This window comes from Portunus trituberculatus, chromosome 27, assembly GCF_017591435.1.
Source record: "Portunus trituberculatus isolate SZX2019 chromosome 27, ASM1759143v1, whole genome shotgun sequence".
In the NCBI taxonomy this organism is placed as follows: domain Eukaryota; kingdom Metazoa; phylum Arthropoda; class Malacostraca; order Decapoda; family Portunidae; genus Portunus; species Portunus trituberculatus.
The window spans coordinates 3818866-3836926 of NC_059281.1; the positions used below are offsets into that span (position 1 = coordinate 3818866).

Here is an 18061-nt window from a genome sequence, read left to right on the forward strand (position 1 = left end):
AAAGAGCTGACATTGTGCCTATATATAAGAATGGTAGTAAAATGGAACCACTAAATTATAGACCAGTATCGTTGACTAGTATATTGTGCAAGGTATGTGAAGAAGTAATTAAAGCTAAGTGGAGTGAGTATCTAAAAAGTGAAAACATTCTGAGTGAAAGGCAGTTTGGTTACAGAAAAGGAAGATCGTGTGTATCCAATTTATTATGTTTTTATTCAAGAGTGACTGACATACTACAACATAGAGAGGGATGGGTGGATGCTATCTACCTGGACTTGAGAAAGGCCTTTGATAAAGTACCACACAATAGACTGATGTGGAAACTAAAGATGATTGGAGGAGTAAATGATAAACTAGCAAAATGGATGGAAAATTACTTAATGGGAAGAGAAATGAGAACAGTGGTGAGAGGAAGGAAGTCCGAATGGAAGAAGGTAACCAGTGGAGTTCCACAAGGGTCAGTGCTGGGTCCCATCATGTTTTTGATTTATGTTAATGATATGCCAGTAGGAATTGACAGTTACATGAACATGTTTGAAGACGATACTAAAATTATGAGGAGAGTAAAGAATGTGGAAGATTGTAACAAGTTACAGGAAGATCTTGATAAAATATATGAGTGGAGTAAAGAGTGGCAGATGGAATTTAATATAGACAAGACCCATGTTATGAAAATGGGAAGAAGTAGATACAGACCAAACTGGGATTACAGACTGGGTGATGAGAAAATTAAAGAGACCAATGAGGAGAAAGACTTAGGAGCGACCGTGCAAAACACTTTGTCACCGGAGAAACACATTAACAAGATTTTTTGGAAAACATACAACACTACCTAGATGAAGGAATGATGAAGAAGATATTATGTACCTTAATAAGACCCCAGCTAGAATATGCAGCATGTGTCTGGTCACCACATATGAAGAAAAATGTGAAGAAGGTAGAAAGGGTACAAAGGCTGGCAACAAAGATGGTACCAGGACTCAGGGAGTTAGACTATGAGGAAAGACTGAGGAAGCTGGGGCTGACCACATTAGAAGAGAGAAGAACAAGAGGAGACATGATAACTATGTATAAATTGGTGAACAAGATTGACATACTGGATAGAGAGTTGATAAAGGTGACCACAAGTAATCATCTCCGAGGACATGGAAAAAAGTTAATAAAGGACATGTCTAAATGACGTGAGAAAATACAGTTTCCCACATCGTAGCATTGAACAGTGGAATAAACTGAGCAGTCATGTCGTTGACGCGGTGTGTGTCAATCAGATGAAAGAGAGATATGACAGGAATGGACAAGGAGACAGGACACAGAGAGCTTAGCTCGGGCCCTGTAATACACAAATAGGTAAATACACACACACACACACACACACACAAGCCTGTCCAAAGATCGGAAATAATGAGCTCTGAGCTCGCTCCATAGGATAACGTCTGGCTGTCTCGTCAGAGACTGCAGCAGATCAAACAGTGAAACACACACACACACACAGCTTGGAATGCATTAGATAGAGAAGTGAACAAAGTGACAACAATACATAACTTTAGAATGAAGTTGGATAAATTTTGAGATAACAGAGAACGGACAGCACAAGCACAGCTCCCCTCCCGTATGCAACAACTCAGTAAATACAACTAGGCAAAACATATACATATACACACACACACACACACACACTCCGCGCTCCATGGAGAGCGGACGTGCCTCCTGCTCAGAGTGGCATCTAACTAACACTCCACAAGCTAAGCAATGTGCTTGAGTGAGAATCGTTATTGGTATTAAAGGGAAACCAGAGCGAGTGAATAGTGTACAGAGTGAACGTAGCCTGGTGGCGTGTACATAAGAGTGATCGGAGGTGTGAGAACCTTCACACTCCAAACGACAGAGCGGGAACCACACAAAGGCCAGCCATAACAGCCGCCAACGCATCCCACCACACACACGTAGGTACCAGGCCTGGCCCCCAGTGACCACACACCCACATGCTCCCAGGAAGAGTAAAAAAAAAAATGGATAGACCGGTAAGAAATAAATTACCAAATTCAAAATATGCCGATGAGGCCCAGGGAGCAAAACCGAAAGTGGCCAGTCAAAGCATGAGTCCATCTTCAACAGGGGCAACAATGCAAGGTAGATTGTAATGTTGGAGAAGAGATTTGAGGAGTTGGTGAAGGAATTAAAAGTTCAGAGGAGTGAGGAGGAGCAGGATAGAGAATTCCGCAAGGCTTTGAAGGAAAGAGTTAAGAGACTGGAGGAAAATGAAAAACGATTGGTGGATGAGAATGCACACTTGAGAGTGGAGGTTGAAAAATACAAGAGACGGTTGGAGAAGAAAATGGAGAGAGTAGTAAAGGAGAAAGATGACTTTAAGGAAATGATCAGTGAGCAGAATGAAAGGTTTGAAAGGAAATGGGAACGGAAGAAAACACAATGGACTGAGTCGAGGGAAGCAGAGATGGTTGGATTACAAGAAATAATTAAAGATCAGTTGAAGGAAGACAAAAAAGAAAGGTCCAAGGAACTGGTTAATGTTATGAAGAATAAGGAAACATTGATAAGAAAAATAGCAGAAAAGAAGAAGAGTGTGTTAATATTTGGGATGAAAGAACAAAATATAACATATCAGCCTAAGAGAATTAAGGAAGAATTAAAAACAGTAAGAGATCTGTTCAAAAATCTAAATGATGATGAAAAAAAAAGACCTACAAGAAGAAGTGGAAGAGATCCATAGACTGGGTCCGTATAAGGAGGGAGTGAGCAGACCGATTAAAGTAGTACTGAAGTCACAACAATCTGGAGGATATCCTATATAGAACATCAAAGTTAAGAGAGATAGAAGGTTGTAAAGAGGTGTTTGTGAGAAAGAATAGAAATGAGGAAGAGGAGAAGATATAAGGAATTGTTGGAAGAGGCGAGAAGGAAAAATGATGAGCGGTCTGAGGAGGAAAGAGAAAAGTTTTTGGAGAGTTATAGAGAGAGAGTCAGAAAGTGGTATGTGGAAAGAAGGAATGCGGAGAAACCCTAGAGGGAGCAGTGGGTGGACCGTAATGTATACTAATATAGATGGGATACTGTCAAGTAGATTGGAATTGCAAGACTATATGATGGTGGAGAAGCCTGATATAGTGTGTTTGACTGAGACAAAATTGCATGAAAAACAAAGGTAAATTTGGATAATAAATATAATATATGGAGAAAGGATAGAGAGTAAAGGTGGAGGAGGAGTTATGATTATGACGAAGAAATAAATAAATGTGGATAAGGTTTGGTATGGGAAGAACAACGCAGAAGTGATAAGCATAAGGATAAAAAGTGATGGAAAAGAATTAATAATCATGGTGACCTATGTACCTCCTAAAACAAATTCTTGGACATTAAGGAATACGACAATATGATCAAGGATACTTTACAGAGTTTGGAAAGTGTATTATCTGGAAAAAGAAAGGTGATACTAGTAGGAGATTTTAATTGTAAGGAGGTGGATTGGGAAAATCTAGTAAGTGGTGTTGGAGAGGAAGCATGGGGAGAGAGATTTCTTAACCTAATGATGGAAAATATGATGGAACAGAGGGTGAAGGAAAATACTAGATATAGAGGAGATGATGAACCAGCTAGACTGGATTTGGTGTTAACAAGAGAAGTGTACCTATGTGGAGATATACAATACAAATGTCCTTTGGGAAAGAGTGATCATGTGGTTATGGAAATGCAGATAGCAACAACACAGCAAAGGAAAGACAAGACATACAGGAGTGGTAGATTGAATTATAGAAAGATGGACACAGAAAGTTTGAAAAATTATTTCAGAAAATTAGATTGGGAGGAGATGTTACAAATCAGAGAAGTGCAAAAAAAAAATGAGATTTTTATGAAATATTATAAAGAAGGAGTTATGAAATTTGTACCAAAGTATAAACCGAGAGAGGAAGGAAGAAAGGATTGGTTTAATGCAACTTGTGTTAAGGCTAAGGAAAGAGAGATGTGGCTTGGAAAAGATGGAAAAGAGCAGGAATATACTAAATAAGGAGAATTATAGAGTGGCGAGAAATGAGTATGTGAGGGTAAGGAGGAGGAAGAAAGAAAATTTGAAAAAGATATTGTAGACAAGAGTAAGGAACATCCAAAATTGTTTTACAGGTTCATAAATGGTAAACTTAAAAGAGAGAGTCCATTGAAAGATTAAAAGGAGAGCAAGGGATAGTAGATGACCCTAAGAATATAGCGGAATTGCTAAATAATAGGTTTCAGCAAGTATTTACTAAAGAAACAATGTTTGTAAAGCCTCAGAATGTACAAGGAAATGTGCACATGGATGACATTAAGATACCTAAAAGGAGTTATATAAAATGTTGGAGGAACTTAAAGATGATAAAGCGATGGGACCAGATGAAGTTTCAGGAAAATTATTGAAGGAGTGTAGAGAAGAATTGATTGATCCATTATATGATATTATAAGGTGCTCATTAGAAACAGGGAAGTACCAGTAGAGTGGAAAAGAGCTGAAGTGGTGCCCATTTATAAGGGAGGCAGTAAGGAAGAGCCTCTTAACTATAGACCTGTGTCTCTAACAAGTGTGGTCGGTAAGATTTGTGAGAGGGTGATAAAGAAATATTGGATACGGTTCCTGGAGGATCATAAGTTATTATCGGATCATCAATTTGGCTTTAGGAAAGGGAGGTCATGTGTAACAAATCTACTGAGCTTTTATTCAAGAGTGGTTGACAAAATACAAGAGAGAGAGGATGGATGGACTGTGTATATTTGGATTTAAAGAAAGCTTTTGACAAGGTACCTCACATGAGACTGCTATGGAAATTAGAGATTTATGGAGGACTGAAAGGAAAAGTGTTAAAGTGGATGGAAAACTACTTGAGATGGAGGGAGATGAGAACAGTAATAAGGGATGCAAAGTCGGACTGGTTGGTGGTGGAGAGTGGAGTCCCACAAGGCTCAGTGCTGGCACCAATACTTTTCCTTGTATATATTAATGACATGCCAGAGGAGTAAACAGTTATATTAATTTGTTTGCGGATGATGCGAAGTTGTGTAGGTGTGTGAAGAGTGAAGAAGATTGTGAAATTTTACAGGCAGATCTGGATAAGATTTGGGAGTGGAGCAAGAGGTGGGAAATGGAATTTAATCTGAGCAAAAGTCATGTGATGGAGATGGGGAAGAGTGGAAGACGGCCAAGAGGGTCATATAAGATGGGTGAAGAAGTAGTGTTGAAAAAGGTGGAAAAGGAAAAGGATTTGGGAGTGATAATACAAGACCATGGGCAGTTTGAGGCTCATATTGATAAGATGTTTGGAGAAACGTATAATTTGATAAAAATATTGGATTAGCCTTCCATTATATGGATAAAGATATGATGAAGAAATTAATTAGTACAGTAATTAGACCAAGATTGGAATATGCTGGAGTGGTTTGGTCCCCTTATAAAAAGAAGCATATAAGGAAGTTGGAGAGATTGCAGAGAATGGCAACAAAAATGGTTCCGGAATTGGCAGAAATGACCTATGAGGAGAGATTAAAAGAAATGAATTTGCTTACCTTGGAACAAAGAAGAGAAAGAGGAGATTTAATACAGGTTTATAAACTGTTGAACAGACTGGATGAAGTGGATAATGAGCAAATGATGTTGAGAGAGGAAAACTTAAATAGAACTACGAGATCGCATAGTAAAAAGATAGCCAAGGGAATATGCTTCAAGGATGTGAAGAAATATAGTTTCCCACAAAGATGTGTGGAGGTGTGGAATGGTTTGAGTGAGGAGGTGGTGTCAGCGAGGAGTGTGCATATAGTTTTAAAGGAAAGTTGGATGTGTGTAGATATGGAGATGGGGCCACACGAGTATGATACCCAGGCCCTGTAAAATTACAACTAGGTGAATACAACTAGGTGAATACACACACAGACAGACACACACACACACAAACACACACACACACACACACATGCACAGACACACATATACCATGTTTATAAAACAAATAAAAATCATATTGCCAACAAAATACTAGAATCTGTCATCAGTGGCATTGATAAGATATGTGTGTATTTACCTAGTTGTAGTTTTACAGGGCTTGGGCTTTATGCTCGTGTGGCCCTGTCTCCATATCTACATTTATCCAATTTTTCTTTAAAACTATGCATACTCGTTGCTGACACCACTTTTTCACTCAAACTGTTTCAAGTCTCAACACATCTTTGCAGGAAACTATATTTTTCAACATCTCTCAGGCATCTTCCCTTCCTCAATTCTTTGCTATGCGATCTTGTGCTTTGAATGTCATATTCTTCTCTCATGATCAGTTTCTCATTATCCACTTGATCCATCCCGTTAATCAATTTATAAACTTGTATCAGATTCCCTCTCTCCCTTCTTTGTTCCAGGGTTGGTAAATCCATAGCCTTTAGTCTCTCCTCATATGTCATCCCTTCAAATTCTGGAACCATTCTTGTAGCCATTTTTTGTTGTCTCTCCAACTTCCGTATGTGTTTCTTTTTATAGGAGGGCCACCCAACTACTGCATATTCCAATCTGGGTCTTATCATAGTACTTATCAATTTCTTGATCATTACTTTGTCCATGTAGTGAAATGCTAATCCAATATTCCTTAGCAAATTATGTCTCTGAAAATTCTATCAATATGGCTTACCGGTTGATTGTTTTCTTCCATCGTCACTCCCAAGTCCTTTTCCTTTTTCACTTTCTCCAATTCTACTCCATTTCCCATCTTATAGATTCCCAGTGTGTGTGTGTGTGTGTGTGTGTGTGTGTGTGTGTGTGTGTGTGTGTGTGTGTGTGTGTGTGTGTGTGTGTGTGTGTGTGTGTGTGTGTGTGTGTGTGTGTGTGTGTGTGTGTGTGTGTGTGTGTGTGTGTGTGTGTGTTTACCTAGTTGTAGTTTTACAGGGCCTGGGCTTTATGCTCGTGCGGCCCCGTCTCCATATCTACACTTATCCAAATTTTCTTTAAAACTATGCACACTCGTTGCTGACACCACTTCTTCACTCAAACTGTTCCACGTCTCAACACATCTTTGTGGGAAACTATATTTTTTAACATCTCTCAGACATCTTCCCTTTCTCAGCTTTTTACTATGCAATCTTGTGCTTCGAATGTCATATTCTTCTCTCAGGATCAGTTTGTCATTATCCACATGGTCCATTCCGTTGATCAATTTATAAACTTGTATCAGAGTCCCTCTCTCCCTTCTCTGTTCCAGGATTGGTAGATCCATAGTCTTTAGTCTCTCCTCATATGTCATCCCTTCAAATTCTGGAACCATTCTTGTAGCCATTTTTTGTAGTCTCTCCAACTTCCTTATGTGTTTCTTTTATGGGGGGTCCACACTATTCCTGCATATTCTAATCTGGGTCTTATTATAATACTTATCAGTTTCTTCATCATTTCTTTGTCCATGTAGTGAAATGCTAATCCAATATTCCTTAGCAAATTATGTCTTTCTGAAAATTCTATCAATATGGCTTACCGGTTGATTGTTTTCTTCCATCGTCACTCCTAAGTCCTTTTCCTTTTTTACTTTCTCCAGTTCTACTCCATCTCCCATCTTATAGATTCCCACTGGTCGTCTTTCACTTTTTCCCATTTCCACGAGATGGCTTTTGTCCACATTGTGTGTGTGTGTGTGTGTGTGTGTGTGTGTGTGTGTGTGTGTGTGTGTGTGTGTGTGTGTGATAAAATATCATTAAACTTAATTAAACATAGCAGCAAGACAAACTAGTGGTTGGAAAGGTAAACAGACTGCTTACTTGTTTCCCAGGTGTTACTGAAGACAAATAAACTAAGCCAAACTAGGAGTCTTGTTAAGAAATTATTCAGTGAGTGCAAATATAAATTTAGTCACAATTCCCCATGTGTTCAAGGATTTTGATTATAATACTCTCTGGCCTTTCCATCAGTAACAGGTTAAACACACACACACACACACACACACCTATTCATATCACATACCTCCCAGCCTCCACTATACTGATGAACCTTTCCAAGTTTTCCTGTACAATCACACTACCTAGAATCTGTCTCAGGTCTGAACAGTTGTGCCTTATTTACTATCCATACCCAAACCCTCAGTTCTCTGCATGGGGAAGATATCACAAGACTTGAGTACTAGGGATGTTTTACATATAACATCATGCATGATGTTAAATGAACAATAGTTTCTTAAACATCAATATTACAAGATACAAAGCAAGCTCAGGGGGAAAATACTAATCTGAAGTATCTCTAACACTCCTACTTATAGATTTCTCCTCTCTTTTAAGAGAAGTGTAAAGTTTAATGAACATTTTTTGTTGCCCAAATGTGGACAAATCTAGACTTACCCTGAGACCAGCCAGGTATGCAGGGCCACCTTCAGTCACTCTAGATATGAAGATGCCCTCATCATCCCCTTTGTACGGAGTGGAGCCACGGCCACCCGCAATGGACAGTCCCAAGCCACCTGTAGTTCGCTCGACAACCACCTCCATCTGCTTCACATCCACCACCACAGATGGACCAGATTCTGACAAGATAATGTGAAAATCATACAATTATGATAATTTCAGTTTTTTTTATCTGAAAGAACACAAATAGAGAACACAAACATTGAGGCATCAGGCACACATCCATGTGTAGGTTCGAATCCCACCATGTACCACCTTAATACTTAGCTATTTTGTCGAGTGGTTTAAAGTTACCTACATGTCATTGAGATACCCAGGTTCTAGGTGGTTACACCAAAGATGCACTTGGGTGGTTGAACCTCCTTAATTCGGTATTCTTTCATCCGGCAACACCTGTAATCCGGCAAAATTTTTGTTTGCCGGAATTTTTGAACTGGCTGGAGTAATTTGCCAGACCGCTGCTAGGACGCGGCGGCTCTGTACTGAGTTTTGGAGCCCGGGCATTCTGGGTCAAATTTGGATCAGTACCACGCTGCCGCTCATTGCAAGCACCACCCCCCCACCAGGTGCATAAACATTTTTTTCTGTAATATTTACCCCTAAACATGGCTTCCAAGTGACCAGGAGGTGATAAATGTTGTGTGTGAACCTAAGAAAAAGTGCAAACATATGACAATATCAGTGCAACAGAAAGTAGACCTATTGAGGAAGCTAGATAAAGGTGTTTCAGTGGCGACCCTATGCCAACAGTACAACATTGGCTCATCAACCATCTATGATATAAAAAAGCAGAAGAATCAACTTCTTAAGTTTCACAGTGAGTGTGAGAGCAAGAAGAACATGGAGGTTTGTAGAACACTTACGGAAGGTAAAAGCAGTGATTTAGACAGTGCTCTCATACAGTGCAGTGGTTTAAGCTTCGGCGCGCTGGTAACGTCCCTGTGTCCGGCGAGATGATAATGGCGCAGGCAAAAATTTTCCATGCTGAACTTAATTTACGTGTTTTTCTATATGCTTCTGCATGTATATTTTCATATACAACTATCATATATCAAAACAATGTTACAGCTACACTTGTATAATGCAGGGTAAGTATATAGAGGGTGTTTTGGGGACCATGGAATTTTCCATGGTCCGGCAAGTCTAAGGTCCGGTGGTTGCTGGATTTGGGAGGTTCAACCTGTCCCACTATAAATAAAATAGCTTGCACCACTAATAGGTGGAAGCTTAATAGCATTTCCCATACTCTTCAAGTAAAACCTACAGGTGCTAGGAAAAAAAAAAAAAAAAAAAAAAAATCAATATAAAATGTAACAATGTATAAGGAGAAGTACCTGCTTCTTATGAAAAAGAATAAAGATTAATTGTAAATGCACTTTACTGACACAACCTCAGAGGACTTTATGGAATGGGGAAAAAAGAGGATCTATTTTGGCATAATGGGGATAAACTAGGTAATTATGCTATTAAGATGATGAGATTCAAGTATGCTGTACAAATGATGTTCAGGCATTGTCAACGGTGAACCTCAGTGCTCATCATTCTGGAGACCTGCAGGCTAAGACGTGAGGTATGAAGATATTTGTGAATGTGATTGTGAATGAACTGATCTTTTTCAGCTCATAGAATGAGTACTGCAATAATAAATACTAAAGATGAAAACCTTGAAGGTGTTTTGAAATATAATAAGGCTTAACAGAGGATCTGCTACACACCTAAGGAATGATTATCTGCATCTGATTCCCCGCCACGATTCTGGGTGCCATCCGTCTCACTCCCATCCCCTCGCTGCAGGGCCTGCTGCTGCTGTTAGAAAAGACATTAGGTTTTCTTCAGAGAAAGAGAGAGACAGTGTGTGTGTGTGTGTGTGTGTGTGTGTGTGTGTGTGTGTGTGTGTGTGTGTGTGTGTGTGTGTGTGTGTGTGTGTGTGTGTGTGTGTGTGATTATCAGTGTTGTAGAACTATCAGAGGAAGGTATACATAACATGAATAAGTACCCATGGTCAATAAGATAACAATTGTCTACAGAAGTTTCAAGTAACACTGAATGATACATCAGTATGTAATATCATGATGCTATAATTCTACACAAGTGGTGAGTCTAGAGGCTTATTTCTTCCATTACAAGATACTAGCATCTGACTTCACTCTAAACTCTTAGTGAAGTATAACCTCAAACTCTTTACCCTAACACATCAAGGCATACTACTCATCACTAAACTCACCTGCCATTAAAAATTTCATAATTCGTCTCTTGTAAAAAGGAATTATAGAAAAACAGATTGTAAAAAGATATGAGAATATGGAAATCTCAAAAATTCCCACCTAGGTATTCAGTAAAATATTCCATACAGTCTGCATATTTTCTGTTCTATTCAGGTTTCCTAAATGATATCTGAGTCCTATCTTTCTACTTCCATCTTCCATAGGTTCCCTCCATACCTAAACATCCACTGAACAAGTTCTATGCACATTTAATGTACGGGGAAATGTTACATATATATTCTGGGAGATTCCCAATCAGAACCCCAAGAGAGGGGCAATCCCTTTAAATTGTTTTGTGCATAACATCTCAACAAGTAATTGGCAGAAATAGTAAATCTAAAGGGTAATCATTCAATGGGAATTGTTTAACAAGGATATGTGAGGTTATACACAATGGGGTGACATAAATTAATGCAAGCAAAACAAGAATATTGAGGATCATAAAACCAAATTAATATAAATTGCACTTAATGGACAGGTTGATTTATATTGGTTCAAAATCATAACAAACCAAGAAATGTAACAATGAAAATATGTATTAAATTATTACAACCATAAAAGCTTTCAAGAAAAAACATGAACTTACTCTGCGCAATTCGCTTCGCAGTGGCTACATTTTATTGTGGAGTCCATTACAGACATTTGGGAAGGGAGACCAAGGTATTAATATGGAAAGGGATATCATGAGATTAGTATTGCACAGTATTTCAGGGGGAGATATTTTTGTGCTTTCGTCTACACAAAAGGATGTAAAAGGAAGAATAAAAGGAATAGCTGATATTTAACGTCATGTAAAGGACAACTAAGAAAACATGTAAATTATGAGAATATCTCTAGTTGTGTCACTCAGTATCATTGACCACTGTACAAAAACATAGTCTAAAGTATCTGAATAAGTATCTAAGGCAAAAGAAAAAGAATATATGGTAACCAATGTGTGAAGAGGACATAACTTCAGTGCAATGTGTGTACAGTATGGAAGTGAATTATCCATCCTACTTTAGAGGAAGTATCATGGAACAGCTCAAACACTTAGCACATCTACTGGGTTTTAATACAACTGTACAATTTTTATTTGGCTTCAATAGAAAGGGAAATGTTATTGATACACTGATGTGAAAGGAAAGAGAGATACAAGATCTCCAAAATATTCTCTCTAACCAAATAGATTAAATGGTAAGCTCTGCCTTCTATTGTCTCAACACAGAAGTTAGGTCAACAACTGGCAAATGGCAACAGTTCTGCTTTAATTCTGAATGATACATTTTATCTTAATCTTTATATGGATTCTATTTAGGAATTAATTTGTTTCATAATCACTGATCGTCTAATAATGTATGCATAAATAATGCACTGAAAAGTATCTACTGATTAGCCACATCAAAATTATTAGTGACAAATTCTTTAGTTTCAAAATTTCTTGTAAAGCCATAGGCAAGGGATGAAAAGAATAAATTCAATTTCTACATTTATCCTTGACTATAACACATTTACTTCCTTTCTCTTGACATAGTTTTCTCAGTCTCACACTTCTCTATTCCAAATTACATACTTACTTGTGCAATAATAGACGCAACTTTCTCCAGGTCTGCACTCTTGGTTGAAGTGATGCGCTTGTTTTTAAGATGGTGTGGTGTGTTCTGCCGGTGCAGGCGACCAGGCCGTTTCTGTTCCTCCTGACTGTTATCAGAGTCTGTGGTCTCTATGCCCTCAATGGAGAACCCAACACGCTTCTCATTCTCCATCAGAGTCTTTCACCAAAAGAAGTCAGTATAAGTGAAATGGTTTAGTAAAGAATATCTACACTTAACAGTGTAGAATAAGTATGTTTAATATCTCAAAACTAACTTGTCCTGAAATAAACCACAGATATGAGACACCTCTCACCTGGCTGTCATCAGTGAGGCCATCAGTGTCTTCATCTGCATGTCCTCCAGGCTGGGCCTCTGAGTGTGCCTCCTGTGTGTATGTGTGTGTGCTCAGTGTTAGCTTGGAATGAACAAATATACAGTGTGTCATGCTTACCCAGTTATACCATCCCACATCCTTACCTGCTGAAGCTTTGGCTGTTGTTCTACCTGGGCTGACACTTCCTGGCCAGGCTGCCTGGGACTGGCAGGTGGGGAGGCTCGCTGGAGATGCATTGCTTCCTTATCCTGGGGGTCGCCATGTTACCAACTTAATTTAATAAACTAAATAATTCTGATAAATTCTGACAGCCAAAACACCTTCAAATAACATGAATAATTCTCATGATGACTGAAAAAAGAAGTGAGATCTGATTACAAACACTTCACAACATATAAACAATAATGTCTTTTCTAAGCCAACTTACCGTTAAATCTCTGGCAGACACCAGTGGGCCATCACTTGTCTTGCCGCCCTTGCCAAACAGCTTTTCTGCCCGCGCCTTCAGCTCCCGGGGATGTGGAGTGTTGTGGCGCACAAAGTTACTCTGAGGAAAATTTTAGAATGTTGTAGGTATCATCAGAACATATCAAATTCTATTTATCATACCGATTCATGAAAATAATGTTAAAAATTAAACAGAAAACATTGCACTATATCAGTCAAAAAACAAAATAGCAAAAATATTATGTGGTTGATCCTTGTCTAGTAACTACCCTCCTTGCATATTCAGAAATAAGGCTAAAGTTTGGTCAGCTTACTCCAAAGGTGTGGGCCCTCCACATCCTTCCCTTGCTAGAGGATGACCATTACATGTTAAACAAATGTCTCAATAAATATATATATATATATATATATATATATATATATATATATATATATATATATATATATATATATATATATATATATATATATATATATATATATATATATATATATATATATATATATATATATATATATATATATATATATATATATATATATATATATATATATATATATATATATATATATATATATATATATATATATATATATATATATATATATATATATATATATATATATATATATATATATATATATATATATATATATATATATATATATATATATATATATATATATATATATATATATATATATATATATATATATATATATATATATATATATATATATATATATATATATATATATATATATATATATATATATATATATATATATATATATATATATATATATATATATATATATATATATATATATATATATATATATATATATATATATATATATATATATATATATATATATATATATCTCAGCCATAGCCATGGATCAGCAGCATGCCAGCCTCTTCCCTAATCCCTAGCAGGTTGGCCAACATATCAAATAAAAAGTTGCTAAAAATCATATACACTGAAATGAACTAAGAAGCCTTTGCACACCCTTCCACACTAATTTCATGCAAAAGAGAATATATAAGTATATAATATATATATATATATATATATATATATATATATATATATATATATATATATATATATATATATATATATATATATATATATTGATACATCTGATTTTGCTGCTCCTTGATTTGCTAATCAGTCTTTTGCAGCAAACCTCAAATATTTCACGATTAGATGCACAAAAATGTTAACTCTTCATGCAGAGATGATGCTGCTCCCAGCTCATACTTGACTACTAATCTCAAATGATTATAATGGTATAATTTTTGTAATATGATGATGACAACAGAACTAATTTTCATCCGTGGAGGTTGAGACATTTCTTAAGTTCCTAATTGGGAGCTCATGTTAAGTAGCCATCTGGATTACTTCTTTCTGATCTTAGATACAATTGATAATCATGCTAATCTTAAACTACAGAGAATACACTATTAGACAGGGCTTTGCATCACAGTGGTGTGCAAAAGAAAAGACAAAAAAGACAATTGTCTTAATGACCAAGCCATCTTCTATCCATTTCAACAGCTCCTGGTCTCCCAATCAATCAATCAATCAATCAATCAATCAATCAATCAATCAATCAATATATATATATATATATATATATATATATATATATATATATATATATATATATATATATATATATATATATATATATATATATACAGTGGTACCTTGGAATATGAACACTTTTGAGTACGAACAACTTGGATTACGAACAAAAAAATTGTGTTTATTTTTTTGCATTGGAGGACGAACAATAACAACCATGGTCAACAGATTATGTGCAGCACTGCGCGATCAACTGACTGCATGCTGGGGCACCACACTGCCTCAGTGCCTCAGGAGTGTTGTTTGCAGTTGTTTGGTTGTTGTTTTGTAGTGCCTGGGATAATAATATTAAGTGTTTTTAGTTATTAAGATCATTGCCTAGCGTAGCAGCACACATGGTCACGAGACATACAGACAGACGTATGGAAGATTCTAGGACAGTGGTTCCCAAACTTTTTTCTGTCATTTCCCCCTGCACTCAGTTCAACCATCCAGATTTCCCCCTTCATGTGTGTGAGAGAAAGAGCAGTTATTTACTAATGTCATCGCCCTTTTTTTCACTTCAAATTGATGAGTCTACGTTTGTCACCAACATTGCACAACTGCTTGCTTTTTGCCGCTACATAACTGACAAAGGAATCGAGGAAGAGTTTCTTCTTTTGCCTGCCATTAGAGATGACAACAAAGGCAGTTGATGTAATGGTAATCTCTCTCTCTCTCTCTCTCTCTCTCTCTCTCTCTCAGACATGAGAAAATCCATCTGAGATCTCTTTTGTTAGTAGGTAGTGTAATTATTTCCCCCGGGGTAGCTTCAAATTTGCCCCCAGGGGAAAATTTCCCCTAGTTTGGGAACCACTGTTCTAGAAGATCCAAGGGGAAGAGAGCTCATGAATTAAAAGCCTTAACTCTCATAGCCCGTGAGGCACAATCGTGGCTCTTACAATAGAGCATTTCAGGCATGATCTTGGTGCTTTTCAGAAGCCGCACTCCTTTATGCCGCACAGTTTGTTTATGCTTGAGGCTATCTGTCATATATCAAGGCCTGTCATTGGTCCATTGTTTTCAAGATGGTGGACACTTAGCCAATCATGTATCAGCTTTTACAAGGATATGTTTGTGTAGGTGTGAGGGCTCCAAGCGTAAAGATGGTGAGAGCACTTATGTCAGTGTGCTGTATTTGATCATTTTTTATGTATTTCTTGGTGAGATATAAGATATACATGTATTTCCGTGGATAAGTAAACAGTTCAGAAACATATTATGATGCATGACAATATTGGAATTGTTATTGGTTTAGATAAGAGTGCATAGTGCTGGCTTGATGGAGTCAGCTGAGGAGGATGTGTTGACGCTGGGTCATGGGCAAGACAGCCCCTGACCACGATGGCCCTCCACAACGGCCTCCCCCAACGGCCCCATATTTACTAAGATGGCCAAATACTACAGAAAACGGCAGCCTCAGTTTCTTTTTTACCCGTAAGATGGTTTTGAATTATACTTGTTAATAGAGCATCTTATACTAAGACAGATTGTATTAATAAATCAGTCGCTCCCCACTCCCCCATCCCTCCTCACCCAGTGATAGATACTGTACCACGTGTATCGTACGTGAGTGCTTTTAATCATTGCAATAATGTTATCGTGTAATGCTTATCAGTAAATTGCATACTTGTTGATACAATCTGTCTTAAATGTAAGATTGCAAAACATAATATTAAAACACTCGGTATTTAGCCAAGTGGCACCTCCGGCTGCTGCAGCAAGCCAGCAATAGTCGTTGTCACCTCATAAACAACACAATGGACTATCGCGCGCCTCACAAATTTTGAAATTATCTTAAGGGTAAACAAAACCTTAAAATACATATGTATATAAAATTTTCTGCTTAGAAATCCATGTTCTCTTACCTCTTTCAATATTTACAGAAAGGTATGTTATACCCTGGATACATATATACACTATATGTGCAAGGTACAGTACACCGGTGTACCAATACATTATTGTTTTTAACGCTCCATTCTACAAACCACTATCTCAGGAATGCTGAGTTGCCATCCACGGTAAACGTGTTAACATAATGAAAGAAATAAGAGGACAGTGCCCTAAAATTTGGTGTGGGGTCGTCATCGTAAACACGGGCCTGTCGGGGAGGGCTGTCATGGTCAGAGGCCGTCTTGACCAGGGGCCATCTTGACCAGGAAACGTTGACGCTTGTTTCTGACTGCGAAGAAGTTGAATTTTCATATTACAATTTGCTTACTTCCCTGATTTATTTTCCATAATGAATGAGGATGTGGTGACACTTTTTTCTGACCACGAGAAGTTGAATTTTCATTATAATACATTTTGCTTACTTTCCTGCTTTATTTTCCTATCTTTTATAGTTATAGCATAATAGTAGTAGTATATATAGTAATAGTATTCAAAAAGTAAGAATTTAGGTGGAAAATAGATTTGTTTGATCTTGGGAGGTGGTTTGGAACGAATTATAATTACTTCCATAAGAATACATGTATTTTGATGCTTTGGAGTAAGAACGTTTTGGAGTAAGAAAAAAATTTTGAACAGATTAAATTCATATTCCAAGGCACCATTTTATATATATACCAATGAATTGGATGAGAGAGAGAGAGAGAGAGAGAGAGAGAGAGAGAGAGAGAGAGAGAGAGAGAGAGAGAGAGAGAGAGAGAGAGAGAGAGAGAGAGAATAGAATTTAAAGTCAAGTTCCTCCCAAACAATGCTCATTTTCACCATATTTTGCATTTCCTTTTCTTTGACTGAAGATGAAAGCCTACTTTTCTTCCTTTTTTTAAGTTTCCTTGTAGACAATGTAAGGAGGTGATGTTTGTACAAAGAGGCACAGAGGGTGCAAGCTGCATGCTATTGAACTGTACTGGATCCTGCATGTAATAAATGTCATTATTTATATTATCAATACTGCATTTCAATGTTATTTTTTGCACAACACTAAATAGCTAATATGAATACATCAAGGCAATTAAAATGCAGATGAGGAGGAGGAGGAGGCAAACTGAACGAGGGGAAAAACTATTCAATGACAACTCCCTTAAGGTTATAAAGTAGGAGTCCTAGACAGTTACGCCCAATTCAATTTGACATGTCATGATAATCTTCTTTTAAAAAAACTCATGTCATAAAAAATAAAAATTCTCAGCATTACCAGTGAAAGATGAACATTTTAAACCCCAGTTAGTTCTGGTTTTTCATAATGGGAAAAAAAGAATAATTATGTAGGTCTAGTGTGGCAAGGTGGTGAGAAGAGGAAGATGTAAAAAAAAAAAAAAAAAAAACTTAGGAGATGAGTAATCGTGATATCTATAGAGGACTGTCACAAGGTGAAGGAGTACAGGCATGAAAGCAGTATTAGTTGAGGCAGTGGATGAACAAGCAAGATGGGAGTGTTTGACTGAGGAAGGA

At 37.2% G+C, this 18061-nt stretch overlaps 1 protein-coding gene across 20 annotated transcripts in view; it reads right to left on the bottom strand.

Moving 5' to 3' along the window:
• The window catches only part of LOC123509580 (protein scribble homolog), a 174394-nt gene that overhangs the window by 80011 nt on the left and 76322 nt on the right, over nucleotides 1-18061 (bottom strand). For 19 of the 20 annotated variants that reach the window (XM_045263969.1, XM_045263963.1, XM_045263957.1 and 16 more), the window contains exons 12-17: nucleotides 13009-13128; nucleotides 12725-12829; nucleotides 12561-12632; nucleotides 12230-12424; nucleotides 10125-10215; nucleotides 8347-8528 (exon numbers count right to left, since the gene is read on the bottom strand). In XM_045263969.1, the coding sequence (XP_045119904.1) occupies nucleotides 8347-8528; nucleotides 10125-10215; nucleotides 12230-12424; nucleotides 12561-12632; nucleotides 12725-12829; nucleotides 13009-13128 (765 nt within the window). The remainder of the gene's footprint in view (nucleotides 1-8346; nucleotides 8529-10124; nucleotides 10216-12229; nucleotides 12425-12560; nucleotides 12633-12724; nucleotides 12830-13008; nucleotides 13129-18061) is intronic. The other variant, XM_045263956.1, reaches the window with a different exon arrangement.